General features: G+C 42.9%; 1 protein-coding gene across 3 annotated transcripts; it reads right to left on the reverse strand.

Annotated features, from left to right (window-relative positions):
• Positions 1-450: 450 nt before the first annotated feature.
• Positions 451-24,246, reverse strand: YIPF6 (Yip1 domain family member 6). Of its 3 annotated transcripts, none has more exons than XM_085850697.1 (7): positions 24,168-24,246; positions 17,000-17,131; positions 9,958-10,036; positions 8,043-8,085; positions 2,074-2,199; positions 1,759-1,922; positions 451-1,624 (listed from the first exon to the last, which is right to left on the reverse strand). In XM_085850697.1, exons 1-7 carry the CDS (start codon positions 24,180-24,182, stop codon positions 1,509-1,511), a joined length of 675 nt encoding a protein of 224 aa, XP_085706823.1. In that variant the 5' UTR covers positions 24,183-24,246; the 3' UTR covers positions 451-1,508. The 3 variants fall into 3 exon arrangements, with proteins under 3 accessions (XP_085706823.1, XP_085706822.1, XP_085706824.1); XM_085850696.1 differs by lacking the exon at positions 24,168-24,246 and adding an exon at positions 23,467-23,508; XM_085850698.1 differs by lacking the exon at positions 24,168-24,246 and adding an exon at positions 17,361-17,390.

The raw sequence follows: 24,246 nt of genomic DNA on the forward strand, positions 1-24,246 counted from the left end.
TTAGAATTTATTTCATTAACCGGGGCAAAAAAAATATCATTGACAACTAAATTTATTCATAAAGCAAGATTTAAAACCTGAACAATTCAGTCACAATGATACCCCAAACCATCCTCCAAAAACAATCCACAGAAATATTGGAACACCAGCATCACTATTTCCCAGAATTAACATCAATCGATTGAATGATCATCAGACTAAAATACTGTATGTCAATTGGTGTCTGTGTGTCTGTCTGTCCCTTTTAAATTCGATACATTCGGTCGTTACATATCCAAACTTAAGGGAAACAGTGCCGCCTTGCCCTTCCAAGCTTTTGCAACCACCCGTGAATCTCTCTCCTCTCCCCCCCCCCAAAAACGCCCATGGGTAATGAAAATCTTCCCCCCCCCCCCCACACACACACACAAGTTAACTCTCTAAAAGTTCACACAAAAGATTGCAAACATGAAAGGTCCAGAAGAGGGCCATGCCTCAAAGTTTATAATTCATTTGAAAGTTTTCAAAATATACACAAAATATCAAATTTATACCTATCGCAAAGACCTTTACAATTTGGAACATCTTTTTGTTTTCGAGTCATTTTTTTAGGCCTTTTTGAGTCACTCAGGCAATGGAATTTTGGTCTAATTTAATGTAATGTCACAATGGGAGTTCGACAATGAAAGTAAAATTTAAATAGAAATGTAAACACACCTTTCCTCCCTCCTTCTCATCAAGGAATACAGCAATTTAATTATACACAACATACAGCATTTTTTACACAACAGTCAGGTAGGATGGCCGAGAGGTACGCATACTCGCCTCTAAACTGTTTCGCCTGGGTTTGAATCCTGAACCAGCTATAAACTGTCATCCCGGTGTTTCACAGGCAGCGAGATTCATCAATGTGTGTGCCGTCCCTCGGATGGACGTTAAAGATCCCATGATGTCCTTCGTGAAGAGTAGGCAAGTCATCGCTGACACCTGAACAAATTACAAATTCCTACTTCAAACTGCAGGGGGGCACTGCATCAGCAGCACAGCCACACCTTCAGCAACAACGCAAACCTGTGGAGATCTGCTGCATATGAAAGAGGAGAATCTTATAATACAAAAGAAAAGCTTCACCTCAACAAGAACACCAAACAAAACCAAGAGGAGAAATAAGATTGCACTTTCTATGTTCAGCGATTGGTTTGGGGAAAGGGGGGAGGGGGGAGGCCTGTGGCCTGATGTGACATACTGAATATTTACACTTCATCAAGGCAACAGTACATGTAAGCAGAGAACCTGAAGATAATTCATCCCATTATTTACCCACCACCGCACTTTTGGGTTTATGGCTTCCTCACAATGATTGCTCCTGGTATGAAAGATAAAAATGTATAATCTCGCATACTACCACGTGCTTGTGGTATTTCAAACCGTTGGAGCTTCAATCATACAATCAGACACAAACCCAGCTTCCAACAGTCCATCGCAAGCATCTTTAAATCATTAGGAATGTCTCAAACAGTCACTAATGACTAAGTTACATTCGTAATAATCATCCAGCTGATCACAAAATAGAAAAGGAAGATGGGGTAGACAGCCAGAGCCTTCCGGTTGGGGGGCTGGCTGTTTCCGAGGAAGGTCGTGGAAGCTGCAGCAGAGAAGGGAGCAGTGTCAGCAAATCTGAGGTTTATACTGGCACGACAAGCAGGGAATTCCATTCTACTCTTGATTTCTCGGCTGGAGGTGGGGGAGGGAGGCTGTCACTCTGAACTGCAGACTCACCAAACGTGGCCCAAGCGAAGGCCAAGGTGACGCAAATGAAGCGAACGATAAACATGGCAAGAGGAAGGCTTCCTTTTGCCAGCAGAGTCACGTGACACAGAAGTAAGGAAACGCTGAGCGGCATGATGCAATACCCCAACACACACAGACTTTGGAAGAAAGAACTGTGGGAGCGCAAACGAAAAAAAAAGTCAATTCAAACAACCAATGACGGAGCATCTTCACAAAGGGATTTCTGTTTAAGACGAAACTCTACCAAGGTAGAGCATGTAAATAATACTTTTCACTTTGCCAGAATCACATTGAACAGCTTACATGGTGCCACCAAGCAGGTGAGAATTAAACGTGACCACAATCGCTCCAAACCACACAGTCACAAACACCTCAGCAAACTGTGGGACTCCATGAGTTGGGCTGTCTGCACCTTTGCCTTGCAACATCCTGCAAAAGGTTGGACAAAATCGAAATGACGAACGAAAGTTGAAAGCTGCAACAAAGCAAACGTCAAATAAACCCATCAATGTTTGCTGACTTGCACGTGACATCATTCACATTTAATAATTCAGAGCATCAGTGGCTCAACAAATGCCTCGACAGACAAACATGTCTGGGCAGCTGTGGCCTTCCAAAGCTGTGAGAGGGTTGAATGGCCACGGTTGCTTCCTCATTAGCAAGTCCGAACCATAATTTCACACTTGATCAGAATGCCAACAAACGTAATTGTACGTATGTGACATCCTGCCAAATTGTTCATTTCCTCTTGAGAAGTGGGCAAAATGTCGTCGTCAGAATGAGACAAGAGGTCTGGACGACATGCATCTTATGACAATTATTACTGAAGTATTATTTTTTTAAAATTCATCGTGCATAGGAAATCGTTCAGGAAGATTTGATAAAGTTCGAACCAGGCCATTACATTACGTTAATCCGATTTATTATGAGGAGAGTACAACCATTGAGCAACGGACAAAGAGGCTCGTGCAGAAATGCCAACAACTACTTGAAGATCTTGATCTGAAAGATAGCTCAGTAGTGTGCTGGCCATTGAGCAATCTCGTCTAGCATTGGTTCCAAAAGTGCAAGATCAAACCCAAAACAAATATCCTTGCGCTTCGCAGGGAATGTCATTTGGCAAACCCTCCCATCGACTTTCGAACAGTCTGCTCGAAGAACTTCAATCACTCAAACTTTTGGGCCTCACTCAGCCATGATCTTTCTTGATCAAGCCACATCTCTAAGTCGGCCTCCAAAGTCCTTCCTTGGCACACCTGAACTCTTATGTTCAGGTGTGCCAAGGAAGTATGAAGCCTTCTTCTGCAACTTGTTAACCTCTGCCATCGAAGATCGGAGGTTACCGTTTTCACCCCTTTCTGTTTGTTTGTTTGTTTGTTTGTGAACAGTATTGCGGAAAAACTCCGACGGATTTCGACGAAACTTGGTGGGGGGATTAGGTATGGTCCAAGGATCATGCCATTAGATTTTGGACTTGATCCAAAATCCAATATGGCCGCGATGGCGGCCATTTTGAAAAAATATTTGAATTTTTTTTTTTTTTGCATTTCTACATGTTTTAAGTGATTTCCACCCCCCTCCCCCCACCCCCCAAAGAAAAAAACAATGTTGGAGAAAACAAAAGAACTATAACTCTGTCAGCACTGTTGACGTCATATTTAATGAATAAGATATAAGGTTCACTTGAGTGACCCAGCAGTATTGGCGGCGGAGGTTTTGCACTCTACCGAGTGCTCCCCCTCTAGTTGAAGTACTACTTTCCCCTCTGGGCTGGCTCACACCTTGCTCAGCTCGATACCACAGAAACCAAGACCTTCAACATCAGTGGAATCACACTCGACAACACTGAGTGCAAGAGCCTGTAAATTTGCCATCGCAGACAGGTCAGAGGTCTCTGTCTTATACTGTCTTGCTTCTGGTTCTGCATACTCTGCTCTTTCTCCCAACTCCCACCCCCTTCCTCCCCCAATGTTTCTTGGATAGACATGGTCTGCCAGCAAATCTCTTCTGATAAAACTACTGAAATCCAGAATCACTGTTCACCTCCACTCATTTGTTCTCCTTTTTTCCTACCTGTGTAACCAACTTCCACATTTTCTTCAATGGCACTCTTCCCTGCAGGGCCTCGAGACAGCTGTTCACCACCATATCAGATCATCCCCCATCCAGAACCATGATCATTTCTACAACCGTTAACTCTCCCCATGCCCACTTCCTTCCAAGTTTTCAATTTTTCCTTCTTGAGAATTTGTGGCTGTATCCATCTTGTCCACCCCCTGCCCCTTGTTCCTCCAAATGTCTCTCTATTTTGTCCCTCGGCCTTGCTGTTGGCATGTGCTTGCTGATGATGGTAGATTGGAAGTTAAGCTGGTTATCCAAATCCAAGAGGAAAATTGCATCCAAAGTGTAGTTATTTATTTTCAACTAATCAGCAATCACCTGATTAGCAACAAAGGTGGAGACAGTATGCTTTATGGTTATCTCAAATCAAACCTTGGAATGGCTGTTTGGCATTTCGTACATCCAGGTAATTGAATATTCAATAAGACAGAATGTTATCCCCCCCAAAAAACACATAATAATGGTAAAAAAAAATTTTTTAATCTATTATAAATTTCTTTTACAATTATATATTTATAAACCAGACTTATGCAGATCTTGGAAATGACTAACATTCAGGAAATGCACTAATCCATGGTCAAATGGCAAGTTCTCAGGAGTAATGATGAGAGATGATTGTCAGGATAGGGGAAGGGTTATTAAGAACATAAAATAAAGTATAATTTCTTGCATTAAGAACATAAAATAAAGTTTATTTTCTTGAATTACTAAGATCAAGAAATGCACCTTTAATAATAATGATCACAAACTTGATCCAATAATGCGATGGCGATGTTGATGGAGACGATAATGTTGGAGGGTTGGAGGGGGTTGTTGTGTTGACGGCCCATAAATGTGGAAAATAGTTCGCCAATCCACGATTATTCGAGCACATTGGCCACAATCCACAAGCCTTGCCTCAATAAATTCATTACAGTAGAGCGAATCTGCAAAGGGGAAACCTAGGAACGGCAAGGCCCTCCTGTACTTCACAATAAATAACCATTCCTTTCACGCCGTGAGGTGCATAAGACTGCCGAGGGAGTTTCAATGGTTTGTACAATCCTGGACGAGTCGCCATTCCGACACAGGATACTTGAATGGCTTCTTACCCCAGTAAGCTGGTACTCATTTTCTGAACTAAGAAGGATGGCAGACCGAGTCAACCCACCTGGTGTTATTTCAGCGGTATGACAAGGGCTCAAACTCAAGACCCTAAGATCTTAAGCCGGCCATCTTAACCGTTAAGCCAACACCAGGCTGTACTTTACAATAATGAAACGTTAATAACACAAGGCTTGTGCTCATCAAGTTGGAATAAAGAGCTGTGTTCGCTCCAAATCATTCGATAGATGACGTGTTAGCACTTGGTTTTTCAAACCCGGGGTCGCCAGGCAAATTTCGTGGGGTTGCGGGCGTCCGCTTGCAGCGAAAAAAATTTGTCTTTTCGATCGGTGTTCGCTTTTATGGGATGCAATATAAACGGTTCGTTCAAAGTATGGGAACCAGCGCAACATGACGCTTGGAATGGGATCCAGCCGATGCGCGGGCTCGCTGAAGGGCGGTTCATTTTGGCGGGAAATTAGTGGTTTGATCCACGGCCTCTCAGACTCAGACTCTGACTATCATTAACGTCTATTCACGTCTCCACGTACGACTCGAGACCTTATTTGTGATGGCAGCACCGGCCACCAGCAAATCTCGAGAACGTTCTTACCAGGATAAATTTCTGGACCTTGGATTTTACTACGTGGTGGATAAAAGTGGGGCACAGAGGCCTCAGTGTGTGATTTGTTTCGAAGTGCTTTCTACGGAGTCTATGAAACAAAATAAGTTGCAGAGGCATTTGACTACAAAACATGCGCCTTATCAGGATAAGGAGAGAGCGTTCTTTGAGAGGAAACTTCTTGCACTCAAGAATACGCGTCTTGACAGAGAGGGTACATGTCATCAGACCAATTCTCAGGCATTAGAGGCCTCGTATCGAGTGTCGCTCCATGTTTCCAAGACTAAAAAGCCTCACTCCATTGTGGAAGAACTCGTGCTGCCATGTGCAAAGTATATGGTATCTCTGATGGTTGGGGAGGAAGCGGCGAAGAAACTGGCAGTTATACCCCTCTCTGACAACACCATCCAACGCAGAATTGAAGATTTGAGTCTGGACGTAACGGCTCAGGTCGTAAAGATCAAGGAATCGCCGTGGCACGCCATACAGTTGGACGAGTCCACTGATATCGCATCGTACGCGCAACTCATCGTCTGGGTCCGCTTCATCAAGGCTGATAACTTTGTCGATGAGCCTCTGCTCATCAAACCATTGGAGGCCACCACCAAAGGCGAGGACCTTTTTGGAAAAGTAGAACAGTTTTATCGTGACGATGATCTGGACTTCGGAAAGTTGCTCGGTTCTTCAACAGAAGGCGCGCCAGCAATGTTAGGAGTGCGTTCTGGATTCAAGGCTAAATTGCTTGAGGCGGCTCCTCAGACCTCCATGGTACACTGCATGATTCACCGAGAAGCGCTCGACTCTCGTACTTTGTCAGAAACCTTGCAGAGCGTGCTCTCAGAAGTCGTAGAAATGGTGAATCATATCAAATCGAGCACCCTCAACACTAGGTTATTCAGGCTATCCTGCCAGGAGATGGACGCCGACCATAAGAATTTACTATTCTACACTCAAGTCAGATGGTTATCTCGAGGAAACCTTCTTCTGCGCATTTACGAGCTCAAAGATGAACTGAAGGAGTTCCTACACACACAAGGGAAAACGGCATGGGTAGCGTTGCTCGAGTCAGACTCTTGGCTGTCAGAACTGTGCTATCTCGTTGACATCTTTGAACGTCTCATGTCCTCAACCGCTCCCTCCAAGGCAAAGACGCCAACCTCATGATTTTTCACGACAAAATGAGCGGATTTCTGGCGACTCTAAAATTACTGGCAGACAAAGCAGCTGTTAAGCGCTTCAGCCTTTTCCCCCCGTCTGGTGGAGCATCTAACGACCTGCCAGTACGATGATACTGAGCTCGACAGTCTTTCTGGGGAGATAGCACGTCACCTTCGGTCGCTCATTGAACAGTTCGAGCACTATTTCCCCGAGCTGCATGTGCAGTCCTTTTCTGTTGTTCGGGACCCTTTCACGGCTCCACTGGACTCGATTGCTGATGAAGATGATACAACACAGGAAGAGCTTGTTCAGCTCCAGCAGGATTCAGGAGCGCAGGCTCTTGCACGGACAAATTTGTTGTTGGCATTCTGGTGCAAAATGCTGCCTTCGTACCCGACCCTGTCACGGCACACCATTAAGGTTCTCATGCCATATCCTTCATCATACTTTTGTGAGCAGTCGTTCTCCACCATGGTGGTGATTAAAACAAAGTACAGAAATTGCCTACAAATGGAGCATGATATGATCCTGGCATTGTCATCTACTTCTCCGCGAATAGAGAAGTTGGTTTCTGAAAAACAGGCTCATCCTTCGTACTGATATATCTAAATGTCATTCGGACTAAACTTCTGAAACATTCAACTGTACTATTTGGATACTGTCGGCTATTCTCCGTTTACTCGTCTATGAAAACATGACGATGGTGAATAAAGTAAACAGTAAATATTCTTGTGTCACATGAAATCTTATCTTATATATTATGAATTGGGTTTTGAATCTTTTGGGTCGCGCGATGTAGAGAGGTTCTGAAATTGGGTCGCCACTAAAAAAAGTTTGAAAACCACTGTGTTAGCATGACCCATATACACTCTGTGTGTTAGCCTGCAAACACATAGCAAACAAAAGAAGCTTATTTGTGCTTCACTCATGAGGGCAGCATGATTGGAGGCAATAGATAGCTGCAGAATATTTCCATCCGAACAAAAGGAAGTGCATATTACATCTATGCAGGACAACTGTATTCATTATTCAAAGTTGGAGCACCAATGTTGCTGCTGATCCACTCCTTGCACAATGTGTAGATGGCTATTCACTGCAGCTCTTCTGCTTTTGCGTCGTTCAAGGCTAATCACCTTCTTCCAGAAGTCAGAAATGAATGATTTATTAAATAATAAAAGTATGCATCAAAAAATAAAATGGCATTCAACATAAAAGTGCTTCTTAAAAATGCAAAAAATGAAAAACAATAGCAATGCGAGTTCACGAAGACACGTTGGTTAATACTCACATAGCAAGAAAAACACAGACGATCAATGGACCCCACAAGTCCCCTGCAGAAAGAAAGCAAACGTGAGGAGTCAGTAGGAGGAGGAAGAGGAAGAGGAGATCTATATTCTTTCTTGTAATCCAAATTACCAAAAAAAGAAGAAGAAGAAGAAGAAGAAGAAGAAGAAGAAGAAGAAGTGGAAGAAGAAAGCGAGTTACGAATCAGGACACAAAAAATTACGTCACTAAAACAATTTAATCAGACAAGAAGGACCACAATTTAGATCAGCAAATTGGCCCACCAGTGTTCCCATCTGCACCCTTGGCGCGTGATTGTGGGAACCAGGGAAAAATTCCACACAAGTGTGTTTCACCATCTAATGTCCTCACAATTCACGTGAAAGCACAATGAAGTCGAGGAATGTCGGTCTTTCATGCGATACAAGTACACAGCCCCCCATGAGCCCAAAACAATAATAAAAACATGAATCAAGAAGAGCTTTGAGCTAATATATGTATTATGTTGAGAAAAAGGAGAATTAAATTCAAAACACTTATTTTTTAACAAAGAAAGAAGGAAAGAGTATAAAATAAGAGCTGAAAACAGAAATGCCACCAAAGATTTAGGGAGAAAAAATAAAATAAAATAAATAAGACGTTCCACATACCATATTTTCACGCTAATAACCCACCCACGGTATACCCCGCAACTGGGGGAAAAAGTGCTCTCGGAAAATTTCAGGCAAGTATAACCCACACACGGGTGCGTGAAACCGACATGCCTGGGGTTTGTTCAGTTACCGAGTTTCTTGTGGAGCACTCGCCAAGTGGCTAAAACACTCAAGCAAGCACTCAATTCAAAACCGTTGATAAGGAATGGCTGGAAGCGCTAGCTACCTGCTTGGTAACTGAACATACCCCTGCTTTCCTCTCCACATCACTGGGAGATACGCGATCTCCATATTTCCAGCAGCTGACATGGCTTTGGTGTCAAGGGGCTACAAAATAGCTCTTTTCAAATACAACTGTAATAAATAACCAATTGACCTTAAAATGAATATCTTGATAAAAAGTTGAAATAATTAAAGTTTACCGTACCGATGTGCTAAAAACCAGCGTGGATGTACCAATGCGACCGGAAACAATGCTGCTCATCCATTAGAAATGTAGAAATACCCTGCAGGCTGTTAAATTTTGTACCATTTCACGCAATAGTCCATACCATTACAAGTTTCTGCCATACAATGTCTGCTGTCAGTACAAACAAGAGAAAGCATAAAAATTTCACGGCTGAATTCAAACTGAAAATTGACGAGAAAGTGGGCCGATTTCTGGAGAAGAGAAGGACGAAAGTGATGACGACATGGATTGCGACAGACCTGGGGTGTGTTCAGTTACCAAGCAACTAGCTAGCGCTTACCAAGCCAGCCATTCATAATCGGTTTCGAATGGAGTGCTTAAGACACTCGGTGAGCGCTCCACAAGAAACTTGGTAACTGAACACACCCCTACACTTGCCGACTGAGCTGCTTCACAGCAACACAAGACGAGGACTTTGTGGGCTTTACGGAAGATGACTTACCGGTACCATAAATATCTTTGGACTTAGATATACAGTATATGTGGAGGTAAAATATGCGAAAGAACTGCAATTAAAGATACTACAATTAAACTTGCAAAAAAGAAAAAAAACTGGCTCTTTTTGTCTCTCCTTGATAATTTAATGGTAACTTGCCCTCCTGTGGTTATGTCATGTGCAGTACGGTGAAATTCCGTACAACCCGCATTTAAAATTTTTGGAACCAATTTAACATATAGCCCATGGGTTATCTGCGTGAAAATATGGTACTAGCGATACAAAAAGGCAACATTTTGTACAGCTTGAAAATTTTTTCAGGTAAGCACATGAAAACAGAGCTCCTTTATGGCTTACTTACAATCCCTCAAAAGCTCGTCATTGTTCTTTGGATACAAAACGTGCACAAACTTCTTTCCCACTGCTTTCAGATCCCTCATCTGCAGAAGAGATTGCAAGATGGTTAAAAGAAAGAAAGGTTCTGTGTTTTTTTTTTAAAAGACAATTGGGTATCTGGGTGGTTGCTTTGATAAAATACAATTTCATGACATTTATCACATAATTATAGTCACAAATTTTAAAATGTTTGTGATGCAAAGGCAAGTGAGAACTGCACCGCCACACAGTCAATCGCAGTATTTTGAATTGGATGTGCTTCAAATGGTCATTTTTCGCTTTGTGAGTTTCAAAGCAAAATGTGAACGAAATCGAGCACTTTAACTGTTAACTTTCTAGCTCTGCATTAGCCGTGAGCACAGGTCTCATGACTCAGCTAGTTCTGGGTGAACTCAATCAGCTGTGGTTGTTCCGTGCGCTCCTTCAGTGTATTGCATGCACACATACATACTTTTTTTTTTACGGCCATGAGTTTCAAGTCGACTACAAGGGGGTAACCTCGCTCCTACAAGCAAGCTTGTAATTGCTTGGAGGAGCGAACAGAGCGATTATTTAGCAACAGGGCTACTAATGGCCAATTAGTGCCTGTTGTCCTTAAGTTTGGATAAAGTCCACAGTCACCATTTCCTGCACGACCTCCCTCGTGCTTCCAAGCTGCAGCAGCATCTGTTGAGGGATGTGGATGAGGCGACGATGATGGAGAAAGGTGGGTAGTTCATGTGTGGTTGAGGTGACCTTGTGGTTTAGCGGGTTGTGAGGTTTTTCTGGTCTTGGGACGATGAAGGGTGTGTATGTCTTTATGCAATGTGAATTAACGTATGAAATAAAAACCAAGTTTTAATAAAAATGTGTACCAAGAAATGATAATGGTTGTGTACGTACTGTGTTGTCTAAAGGAAGATTATGGGGAGGGTGAATAAGGGGACAGTTTGGTCTTGGGGCACGATTCAAACAAGCTTTTGGGGTGATATGAAAATTATCCCGCACCTGTGTGAATAGCATGTTCCACAAAGCTCAGAGGAGATTTACAATTATCCCCAAAGAAATGGGGAGAAAAGGGGAGAAAAAAAAACAACCTGTTTTTTTAACTTACACTATGGAAATAACTAAACTGAGGGACCTGTATGTTGTGTGCAATTGCCTTTGGGGGCGGTTCCTAAAACCGCAACAATATGTTTTCATTGCTTTAAGAAACATTACAATACAAGTTAGAAATAATTATTTTAAAATATATTATAATTTTTTTTTTTTAAACAAGCAGGGAAACAACCAAACAAGGTCAGAAGAAATGACAAGATAGGAATGACACCACAATACAAGACAACAATCCTTTTTACAGGTAATCACATGTTTTGACATTTTTCCATCTCAATCCCACAACAAATAGAATACAATTACACCAACCCACATGAAAATCCACAACTAACACTAACATAGACATCTTCGAACAATTGTTACTATTGCCACCTATGACAAATACAAGCAGTGCAGTGGTCAGCTGTACCCCATCAACATACCTGAGATGGAAGTCATGTATACCCAATATGATGAATTTACATACTCTTGGTGCAATGCAAACTTATCCAAGTCAATCTGGGACCTCGCAATTTATTTGCCATAATTACTGAGCCAGATCCGAACCGAGTTTTTCCTACCGAGTCATAGCCATAGCTAGTGTCCATCACGGGATGGGCTTGCTTGCCAGCTCATCTATTGGGGAGTGGAAAGTGAGGAGTTGGGGGGGGGGTGGGAGAAGAAACCACTCCACATTGATGACAGACAGCGGCCAGAAACACATTCGTGGATCGAATCCCTTCCCCAGAGAGATGGGCTGACAGTTTGCCAGTAACTGTCGTGTCCAGAGGGTTTAGCCCCTACCTGGACGGATGGCCAAACAGTTCTCCCTTGAAGGCCCACAGCCGAGACTCCTGGAGATTAATGGTGCGTGCGAAAGAAATGGCGGTAAAGGACGGAGGCAGACGGGTTGTACTTGACCCACAACAGATACACAGACACGAACAAATGAAATTAAATGGATAATTTAATGACAGTAAATCAAATATGTACAATGACAATAATTAAAATCATAATAATGAAAGAAAAACGTGAGGTGATCTGCAGCCTAAATTCCTATTTTAGGCACCTCCGCCCTCAGACACACACACAAACACAAAAATACACACACATACACGGTGATATAAAATAAAGAAAATAAAGAAATCCCTTTTCAGTCCTTCACGTAACTGAGTCCAGGCGATCTTTTAGGACTTGAAGATCAAACCGCGTAGTCAGCGTGTGGGTGAATGAGCCCCAAAAAATGGTGCCAAGCAATTTGTGAGGCAACATTCGACGTTTGGGCTCCCGAACCACGATGTCACTTCTTCGTCGGCCGTGCTTGCCGATCCCGCTCTCCCAGTTCTCTTGCCGAGATTCGCTCTGGTTTCTCTGATCGCCTCCCTCACACCAAACTCCACTTCTGCATTCACTTCTCACTACGAGCTCCTTCCCCATCCTCTCTGATCACCTCCCTCCTACTCGCTCGTCTTCTTCTTCCTACTCACATCACACCCATCAATCATCACCCTCGGGGGCGTAACCTTGCCCACCAACACCTTTGGAGGTGGGGCTTCTTCCTACTTGGTCATGCAGTTAGGTTGTAATGGATGTTGCCGTTACAAAAACGCAATTCTATCATTGCTGGTTTACAATACAAAAATATTGGGAGAAGTCGGGGGGGGGGAGTGATTACATACTCGGGGAAATTATCCTAAATCCCAATCTAATTGGCACCGCAGCACCCCCCATGTGGTGACAACAACACTTAAGCTCACAGTTTCCCTACTTAGTTTACATCAAGATGTCTCCTACATGTCCACGGGCCAAGCAACTCTACGCGATCATAACTTTACGATGAAATTCCTCCATCTACCCCACAAACATAACAATACTTCTAAAATCTAAAGCCGATGTTGGTTCACTGATGCTGTAATGAGCAGTGCAGCAATTTAGGGTGGGGGAAGGATTTGTGCCTTTACCCCACACATGCAAAGCTTAAAGCGGAGTTAAGCAATTGGTTCATGTCCATTCATCCGTCCTATCAGTTTATGATCGAGGAACAACTTATTTAGGTCGAATGTTATATTTTCAACATGAATTGAAAGACAACTTTGCCGTACTTTGGTTTTGAATTTGTACAGATCGTACATGTGCAGAAAGGAGTGAGATAATAATATTCCTCTGTCTGCCTACCTGGCAGTGAAACAAAATTGAAAACCATTCCAACCAGGACACTTACTGTTTTTAAGGACATCATAAAGGACACACAACAGGCCTGAATAACTAATTTAACATGTTAGATAGCGTGATGCAATAGACACTGGGTAAAATGGCAGTAAAACCTGGAATTAATTATTTATACACCTTTAAACTGAGTAGTATACTTGAACACTCTACAACACAACCCACCTTCATAATACTCCCAAGAACCATGCTTTACTGTATATCGATATACAGCATGAAAGGGCGTGGCATATGAGAGGGTACAGTATATTGTGGTGAGTAAAAGGCCGCCGATATGACGATGTACATTACTGATTGACGCTGGGTTCTATGGTGATCAATAAAGCCTCCATCTCATAAACTGAGACTCCAAGTTGTCATATATATATATATATATATATATATATATATATATATATATATATATATATATATATATATATATATATATATATATATATATATATATATATATACACAGTGTGCAAGGTGATGTATTACACTGCTTCAGTAGCGCTAAACTTCCAGATTTTATTTAAAGGTCCCATGTAATTCAAAAGTTTCTGGTTATTTATATATTAACTTGACCTTCCCAGTGAAGAAATCACCCATGTTTCTTTTTAAAAATCAACAATGGGATAATTAGACCAATATTTTGAACATTTGTAGTGCTTTTCACAACTTGCTATGCCCCGCCCCTCAAAAAAGTGGAGTTCAGCGAACCGCAGGTCACGTGACCGTTGACGTCATCTCCAGAACGTGACTCGCTCAGAGTCGATTGATGAGACGTCGCGCGCCATATAAAGTACATACAAATGCATTGTGAACATGTGTTTGCTATCTCACTGATCGTCTTAATTCCTGTGATTGTTTCGTGAAAGTTTTTAAGAGTTTTAGCCTTACTTTCGAAAATGCCTGCAAGATGTATCGTAGCAGGATGCAGCAATACAACCAGAGACAGTGTAAGCCTTCATGTATTCCCGAAAGATGAGAATCTTCGGAGAATATGGACATCTAAAGTGAAGCTGACGAGGGGAAACTGGAAAGGCCCCAGCAACACGAACATCATTTGCAGCGCCCACTTCGAAGACGGTGACTTTGATCACGGGCTCTATTTGCTGTTCAGTTTGAAGAAGTTGAGGAGGCTGAAACCTGATGCAGTACCCATCATCAAAATCAATGTCGTCCGATAAATCCGTCGTCCGTCCAACTAGTCCGATAAATCTGACGTGCTGTAGCTTTCTTTTACGATTCTCTTTTCTTCATCGTTTTCTACTGGCGCTACATGACGACAGTAGGAATAAAATAAATAAAAATGCAACAGAACGTCAGATTTATCGGACTACATGAGACAATTGTGTCGCAAGGTATGTTCTGCAAACAAGTTTTCATTATATCCGGACAGCGAGATTACTTCGTTTTATGCGCAGAGAGATACGGCTGATGACATGGGCTGGCCTTGCTTGCGATTCATTCGCCGCAGAGCAACATGCACGCTGTGCTGTGCTGGTCACGTCACTTCACTAAAATATTTCTGATATCGAGCAGTATGCAAGTACAATTTACATTATTGAATTACGAATAGGATTTTGTCTAACCAGTTGTTATTGCCAAGTCTTCCTTCGATGTCCTCCCGATCATCATGAACTCCGGGAATTTCATTGCCAGTTTCCGCTGCTTGTCCTGCTTCGGGCTCGAACTGCGAAGGCCGTATTCCATTTCCAGCTGCCTGAACTTCACCTCCCGCGACTATGTTATCCGACAATTCTCCATCTGATTCAGACCAAAATCCTTCATTTCTCTCACACTCACTGTTGCGACCAGACAAATCAAAGTCCATGTCATCCATTATTCAAAACCAAATGTTTAATTTTTTTTAAAGCAGAAATGAACGAAGCGTTTGAGTCGAGCAATCGAATGTGGAAACACACAAGAAGCCAATAGAATCACGTCGACCACCAATTACCAACAGTAATTTGCGTGCACAGCCTTTGTTGTTCTGGAGATGACATCATGTGGGTTACGTGTCGTTCAGTAGATTTCGGCAGAATTTTTATGGGCGTTCCCCAAGAAGTTTGTTTTTTTTAATTTTACATTTTACAGATCGAGTATTGTGAAAAAACATTGTCAAATCAGAAATCACGATGAAAAACTCCTATCGGACATGTGTATATATATATATATATATATATATATATATATATATATATATATATATATATATATATATATATATATATATATATATATATATATATATATATGCAATTTCAGTATTTTTTGTGTCATGGGACCTTTAATGATCAATACCACATTGACTGCCAACTATTTTCGTATACCATCCATCCATCGGGATCATACTCTATGCTGAGCGTTGGTTGATGCTGCCAAAGCAGTCTCCTTGGCTCTTGGACACAATCCTGGACAGATCACCACTCCGACACAGGATACCAACAAGCTGGCACTCATTTTACCGACCACAGAAGGATGACAGGCAGAATCAACCCCACCTGGTATTAATTCAACAGCCGAGTGTGATTTCAACTCAGGATCCTAGGATCCCAAGCCCACCACCCTAACCATTACGTCAATGCAAATTGTAGATCGTGCACCGAATACCACCTGTCCTTTATGTTTTTTAACCACTCATCATCACACTTAAAAATGGGACGTATGAATGGAGATCAAGTTGCAAAACTTCTCATGGAGACCTTTTCTTCTTCTTCTTCTTCTTCTTCTTCTTCTTCTTCTTCTTCTCATCTTCTTATAGCATATGTCAGCTTGGCTGCTGGGTAAGCTATCATTTTGTTGGGGCATAACCATGCCGTTGATGCTGTGCCATTATACCAGTACATTGGTACTCATTTCATCAACCTGGGAAGGATTACAGGCTGAGTCAACCCCACCTGGTGTTAATTCAGTGGAAAACGGGGCTCAAACTCAGGACCCTAAGATCCCAAGCCTGCCACCCGAACCACAAAGCCAACACCAGGCTTTCATGGAGACCGATAATTACTATTACATGGATTTATGTTCACCGAACTGCCAGCAGATAACTTGTTGCATCATCTGGCATGGAGGCATATTCCATTTACAATACAATAGTATAATCAATCTTTCCTAAGATAATACTGGTAGTGGCAGAATCTCATAAACCCACCACTAACAGAATACACCCGTAGTTGGCAGTCCACGTGTTAACATCATTATTTTATTAAAATTGAAGCAGACACTTAAATACTGTGCGGGGTAACGTGTTCTTTATGAACTTTCTCCTTTACAGACTGCAACTAAGGTGTATTTCTCATTTAAATTAACATGTACAAACTGTTATTGAAATTGTCTGAAAAAGTCATCAAACTAAAAATCTGCAACACATCTCCTTCGATCGTCTTCAATTTGTCTAGGATTGTTAAAATTAACAAAACTGCTCCAAAAGTTCTGCATAAAATATATTTATAACATTACCATGGCATTAACGCTGAAAAAACACAAAAAAAACCTGAGTTCACCTGTACCATCAATTAACAATTTGTACACCCAGGTACCCAAATTAAAGGCAAGCTCACCTGGCAAAGCCTGCACATATTGTCTGTTAAGGTCATTAGCAATTTAGTTATGGTTACCATGTGCGGTTACCATGGAGCACTCATTCATAAGCTTTTTCAACATTCATCCAGAACCCGCAACTCTGACCTATCCGGTGCAGACATCACGAAACCACTCACAATGGTGTCCTTAACAGGTTCATCGAGCGTGCTCATGTCCTCGTCCTCACTGGCCAATGGCACAGAGATCCTGATGTTTCCCTCCACCGGCACATTCTCATGAACAGAAACATCTGTGAAGTCTGCGGAGAACTGGAAAATACATACACTGAATATAAAAATTATCAAAAATAACTTTTGTCATTCATTATACAATGTACTCGTGAAATACGTTTCAAAGTTCAGCAAAGACCAGAAGACCTGAGTGCAAGAAGTACTTTAGTCACAAAATAACACTTTTGAGATATTGAGGATCAAAGTTTTCAAAACATGCTGCAGATACTTTTTAGATCGTCGTGGAGGATCTCCAAGTCTTACTCACGTTGTTGTTCTTCATCTTCTTCTTGTGGACTTTTTTGTTTCACAGCCTACAGTTTTCATCGAAACTTCCTGAAACTTGGCATATACATGTAAAAACACCCTGCGCAGACAGTAACCATCTCCAATTTTGAAAATTCCTCCTCGAAAAAAAGTTATGACGTCAAAATATCTCCGCTAATGGAAATCGCCTAAAAAATTATCTCCGAAACTAGGCAAGCTTTTTGAATTCTGTTTGTGGGAATCGAAAAGCAGAGATGAATTACCTCACATATGATACATCACTATGATGTCATATCAATTTTTATGACGTCATTCCTATTTTTTGACTTTTTGTTTCACAACCCAGAGTTTTCATCGGATCTTCGTGAAACTTGCCATGTGTATGCAGAAAGCCCACGTGCAGGCAGTAACCATCTCCGATTTTGGAAATTCTTCCGAGAAAAAAAGTTGATGTCATAATATTGCCGCAAATGGAAATCGCCTATACCATTATCTCCGAAACTAGGCAAGCTTTTTGAATTCTGTTTGTGGGAATCGAACAGGACATAAGCAGAGATGAATTACCGCATATATGATGCATCACTATGACGTCATATCAATTTTATGACGTCATTCCTATTTTTTGACATTTTTTGTTTCACAACCCAGAGTTTTCATCGGAGCTTCGTGAAACTTGTCATGTATATTGTATATGCAGAAAGCCCACGCGCAGGCAGTCACCATCTCCGATTTTGGAAATTCTTCCTCGAAAAAAAGTTGACGTCAACATATCTCCGCTAATGGAAATCGCCTAAAAAATTATCTCCGAAACTAGGCAAGCTTTTTGAATTCTGTTTGTGGGAATCGAACAGGGCATTAGCAGAGATGAATGACCGCACATATGATACATCACTATGACGTCATATCAATTTTTATGACGTCATTCCTATTTTTCGACATTTTTTGTTTCACAACCCAGAGTTTTCATCGGATCTTCATGAAACTTGACATGTACATGCAGAAAGCCCACACGCAGGCAGTAACCATCTCCGATTTTGGAAATTCTTCCGAGAAAAAAGTTGATGTCATAATATCGCCGCAAATGGAAATCGCCTATACCATTATCTCCGAAACTAGGCAAGCTTTTTGAATTCTGTTTGCGGGAATCGAACAGGACATAAGCAGAGATGAATTACCGCACATATGATGCATCACTATGACGTCATATCAATTTTTATGACGTCATTCCTATTTTTTGACATTTTTTGTTTCACAACCCAGTTTTCATCGGATCTTCGTGAAACTTGCCATGTATATTGTATATGCAGAAAGCCCACGCGCAGACAGTCACCATCTCCGATTTTGGAAATTCTTCCTTGAAAAAAAAGTTCACGTCATAATAACCCCGCTAATGGAAATTGCCTATACCATTATCTCCGAAACTAGGCAAGCTGTTTGAATTTTGTTTACGGGAATCAAGCCGGGCATCAGCACAGATAATTTATTGCAAACCTGATACATCACAATGACATCATGTTCATTTTTATGACGTCATCATTAAGAGGATGAGGATCTAAGCTCATCTGAGCTTGTTTTTTAAACGTGGCATACTATGGGGCCTGTTGCTGGTTCCAGGGGCTATACAGATCAGACAACCCCTTTTTGTGGAAAAATCATCCTTTATTACGAAGAATCGCTTTCCATCAACCATTCTTTTTTTCCAAATTCAGTGCCAACTCACCCCCCTCACCCCTCACAGCAACCATCCCACTCTTCTCCCTCCAAGCCTCCCTCTCACCTCTCTCAAAAATCCCCCCCCCTCACCTTTCTCCCACCTTTCATCCCCCTCACTCTTCCTTCTCAAAGTTGCCCCCCCTCTCATCCACCAACCTGCCTCCCTCCACTGCCCTCTTACCTCCATCTCTTCACTTCACCTCCTCAAATCCTCAACTGCCTTCTTCCTTGTCTCTTGTCCCCCTCTCCCCCAGCACCACAGAGCCTTTTCTCCTCATTCGGCCCCCTCCCCTCGCTGTTTTGCAATACCCCACACTCCTTCCGCAACCCTCCTTACCTGCCCCCTCGTCCCTTGTCCTACCCTCCCCTCCCCCTCCACCTCCTGCACCCAAAGCCTCCTCCCCTTCCTCTTCATTAAAAGTGTGGACCTCAAATATCCGGGGCCTTCGCTCAAACCTTTCAGATCTTTCCATACAGGTTGCCACTGACAAACCAGACATTATCTGCCTAACAGAAACTTTCCTCTCCCAAGACGTGTCTGACTCCCAAGTATCTCTCCCTGGCTACTCCCTCTTACGGTATGACAGACCTGAGCCTCGTCCTGGTGGAGGTGTTGCTCTTTTCATCAAAGACTCTATTCCTCACTCTCCATGCACTGCTCTCACTCCCCCACACCCCCAGGAATACCTCTGGCTTCGGCTTCCCCTCCAGTCCCACCTCATGTTTATATGTGTACTGTACCGTCCACCGAACAGTGATGACTCCATCTACATCTCACTATCCGAAAACATGGACCATCTTCTATCTTCTCATCCAAACTCTCTCTTCCTCTTATGTGGTGACTTCAATTGTCATCACGCCAGTTGGCTAGGTGTGGGTACCTCTCTCACCTGCCATGGCACCTCAGCAAAAGCTTTCTGCGACTCATTGGGACTGACTCAATCAGTCAACTTCCCGACCCGGATCTCAACCAATGGTACTCCATCTCTTCTGGATCCGATTTTGACAAATTTCCCTGACAATATCTGCTGCTCTTCCTTCGCTCCAATTGGTTCTTCTGACCACGTCCTTGTTAAAGTGGACATCTCTCTGGCTGTTATCAGAGAACCACCTCACCGCCGTCGAGTCTGGCATTTCACTCAAGCCGACTGGCAGGGTCTCCGAGCAGCCATCAAACTTACAGACTGGTCTCCTATCACTACTTTCTCAAACATCAACTCATCCTGGGAATTCTTTCAAAGAAACTTGCTCTCCCTCATGCACAGATTTATCCCCTCTCGTGTTCAGTTGTCTTACCCTTCCTCCCGCCCTTGGTCTACTGAAGCTTGTGGCGAGGCAGTTGTCCTGAAACAACTTGCCTTTGCCTCATGGAAAGCAAACCCAACTGAGGGCAATCTCAGTTCTTTCCACAAAGCTCGGAACAAGTGTGTATCTACCCTCAGGAGAGCCAGAAAACAACATCTTTCTCATCTCAAGTCTGAACTCTCAAACCTCTCTCCCTCCTCAAAATCCTGGTGGCGTTTAATCAAATTTGTTTCTGGTGTATGTTCCCCTTCCATCCCCTCCCTTACCTCAAATGGCCGCACTGCTGATTCCACATGTGATAAAGCTGAATGTCTAAACTCGGTGTTTGCAGCTAAATCTTGTGTCCTAAACCCATCACGATCTCTACCCACTTTACCCAGTCGCACCCAACTGTCCCTGGACTCTGTATCCTTTTCTCCTGAAAAGGTGGAGAGCTTGCTTTCAAACCTCGAGTCAGATTCTGCAACCGGTCCAGACGGCATCAGCCCACGTGTCCTCAAAGCCTGCTCTTCTGCTCTTGCTCACCCTCTCTCTGTTCTATTCACCCTCTCATTTGCCCAAGGTCATCTGCCATCTGCTTGGAAATCTGCTAACATCACTGCCCTGCATAAAAAGGTGCAAAAACAGATCCCTATAACTACAGACCAATCAGCCTTCTCCCAATCATCAGCAAGGTGATGGAATCCATCATCGCCTCAGATATGAAATCCTTCCTCTTCTCCAATGGCTTGATTTCCAATCATCAATTTGGTTTCAGACCAGGTCACTCTACCCTGGATATGCTGCTTCTGCTCTCCCATCAATGGATGGAGGTCCTCAATGCCAGACAGGAAATCCGAGCCGTATCCCTGGACATATCACGTGCTTTTGACACAGTCTGGCACCCTGCCCTACTCACCAAACTCTCTTCCCATGGTATTCAAGGCCATCTCCACTCATGGCTCGCAGACTTCCTCTCCTGTCGCAGTCAACGTGTGGCCCTAAATGGAGTTCTTTCATCCCCTCTTCCTGTGCAGGCTGGAGTTCCTCAAGGTAGCGTTCTGGGCCCTGTTCTTTTTCTGGTTTTCATCAATGATCTCTCGGACTCTCTGGAAAATCCTCTATTTCTCTTTGCCGACGACTCCACCCTCTGCCGTACCATCTGTCATCCCTCAGACCGGCAAGCAGCAGCTTCTTCACTCACTGCAGATCTGGATAAAATCACAAACTGGTCCAACACGTGGAACATGTCTTTCAATCCAGACAAATCTCACACTCTCACTATGTCTCTTCGAAAGGACCGTTTACAAAACCCCCCCATCCACTTTCTCAACAATCCTCTGGAAGAAGTCTTTTCTTTCAAGCTTCTAGGTCTCACTATCTGCCATGACCTTTCCTGGGAAAGTCACATTTCCAACCTCGCCTCAAAAGCCAGTCGCCGACTGGGAATCCTCCGTCGTGCTAAGTCCTTCCTCGGCCCTCTTGAGCTCCTGACCACTTACAAAGCTTTTGTCCGTAGCCTGATGGAGTACTGCTCTCCCCTCTGGGCTGGTGCTCCTGCCTCCCACCTTTCCCGGCTTCACGCTGTCGAAACCAGGGCATTTAGGATCATCGGCATCTCCCGCAATGAAGCTGAGTCTTTGGGCCTCTCACTCAATCACAGCAGGTTGGTCGGTGGTCTTTCTGTCTTCTACCGACTCCTCTCCAGCCTTGCCCCCCCCTGCTCTCTCTGCGATTTGTCCCCACCACATTTCCACAGGGCGCTCAAGGTCCGCCAACAACCCCCTTCTGGTAAAACTACCAAAATCACGAATCACTGCTCATCTTCACTCTTTCATTCCTCTTTTTTCCCACCTTTGGAATAAACTTCCTCACTCTATTCTTTCCCATTCTTCCCTCCAGGCTTTCAAAACAGCTGTTCACCACCACCTCTTATCTTCCCCCATCCAAATCCTCGATCTTTTCTACCCCCGATAATCCACCCAAGCCCACTTCCTTCATTTCTCCTACTTTCCTTCCTGAAAGTCCCTGAAATGTCCATCTTCTCTTCGCCATGTTCCCCGTCCCATCCCCATCCCTCTTCCTTCCACAGTTCACCTAATGTGTCTGTTCCCCACTGTTTTGTCCCTTCCACTCCCGCCCCTCTTGTCTCATGCCTCCTTGCTGTGAGTTGTGTGTTAGCTCTCATACGAGCCTCGACCAAGGTATACAAAAAAAAAAAAAAAAAAAAAAAAAACGAGAAAATTATTTTTGGACTTAAGTACTTTTTTGGCTAATTACCTGGACATAGGTACTTTTTGCGACAAAATGGCTGGACTTGGGTATTTTTAACACACAAAGCCCTTTATTGCTCATTTTTGATTGCCAAACAGTCATTTTTGCTGTCTCTTTGCCTTTCGTGGTTTAATTTTATGTGGAAATACTCAGTTAACTACAATATTACCCAGTTAAGTCCAAAATTACTCAGTTAAATCGGAAATTAATGTCCTAAATAAAAGAAAACCCAACTTTGGTGCCAGTCGTCTTTCACATCACAAGTCCCTCATTCAGCAAAGTCCTCCTGCTCAGAAAGTTTGCAGCAAAATCATACCAGATCAGAAATATTAGAACAAAGTCAACTCTTAAGAGTATAAAAATACCACGGCCACCTCCATCAACATTCTTTACGGATTTACATAGGACGAAAACACAACCTATAATGAACTTTCACAGAGGTGACACCGATTCAGTTTTGCCCATAACTGTACTATTCATACTCGTTAACATCATCCGCAACCCAATCATCTCCCTTGAGGTGCTGGTAGAAGGTAAGTCGGTGGCAAATCGATGTGCTGCAACAAAGCTTTCACATCCTTAAGCTTTGCTGCCTCGATCGGCAAGAGATTCGCGTATGCAGGGCGGAACAGACATCATTGCTGCTTTGAGTTGCTCAAGCTTCACACCACGTTTCAAGAAGGTGACGGTCGGTATCTGTGCAATCTCCTGTCATAGTGGTACGTACCAGCAAAGTATAATGCATAGAAACTACATACCAGGTGCTTTGGCATCCTTCATTCTCTTTTAGTCCAGTCTCCAGGGTTTTTATTTTTTTTTACGTTTTTTGCCCTCACCATGCCTGTTATCAGGGTAATCCTCATTCACACCGTGCTGTCCAGCCTCCACGGTCACCATTTTCATAGCTCGTCACGTGACACATACGAGCATTTTGATTGGGCAGTCATGGACTTAGGAACCTCTTGCTCAAACATTATGGACTTGGGTATTTCTTGCACTACATTTTAGTGAATTCAACAATGACCAGATACCAATATACAGGACTTGAGGACTTATTTTCGGAATTTTTTGGTATCAAATGATGCTCCGGCCATTATAGATGACAGTACTGGTGCCAGCTATTTTTTTTTTCAATAATGTGACTGAAATGTACTTCTTGCACCACCAGGTCTTCAATTTTAAATTAAAATTTACATTAATACCGACCCCGTTTCCATGACAGCATGGCTGCAATGACAGGATCAACTTTCCTCCAATCACGAGGCAAGACATTAACGGCGATCGATAGATCGCGGATTGTGATTGGAGGAAAATTCAAGATGCCCCATGAGGTACAAAAATGAACCCTGATTGGCGTTTCAAGCTGTGGTTGCTCCATATGTTTACAACGTTCAAGTGTATAACAACACCGAACGGCTTTATCGAAGTATAAATGAAAGGAAATCATCGAATGAGTTGCTTCTGCAAAAGGAAGCGATCAATCAACGTCGAGAACACTTGAGAAAAATGCCAAAGAACCAAGAGTGCGCTAACTCACCTCATTCGCCGCCATGGATAATAAAGTAAACGTGACGCCACGTAAAGAGCCAAAAGAATATAAACTTCCTGTTCCGTAT

Source organism: Eptatretus burgeri, chromosome 13 (assembly GCF_056783735.1).
Source record: "Eptatretus burgeri isolate ZD-2024b chromosome 13, Ebu_testis_v1, whole genome shotgun sequence".
Taxonomy (NCBI): Eukaryota; Metazoa; Chordata; class Myxini; order Myxiniformes; family Myxinidae; genus Eptatretus; species Eptatretus burgeri.

What these genes read in the sequence shown, in the direction of transcription:
- YIPF6 (XM_085850696.1), bottom strand. Translation starts at nt 23,493, where the DNA reads ATGAGGATTACCCTGATAACAGGCATG. An exon ending in AACCTGTTAAGGACACCATT is followed by an intron (nt 10,037 to 16,999) that starts GTGAGTGGTTTC and finishes TCTCTTCTGCAG; the next exon opens with ATGAGGGATCTGAAAGCAGT. An exon ending in CACCTGCTTGGTGGCACCAT is followed by an intron (nt 1,923 to 2,073) that starts GTAAGCTGTTCA and finishes GCGCTCCCACAG; the next exon opens with TTCTTTCTTCCAAAGTCTGT.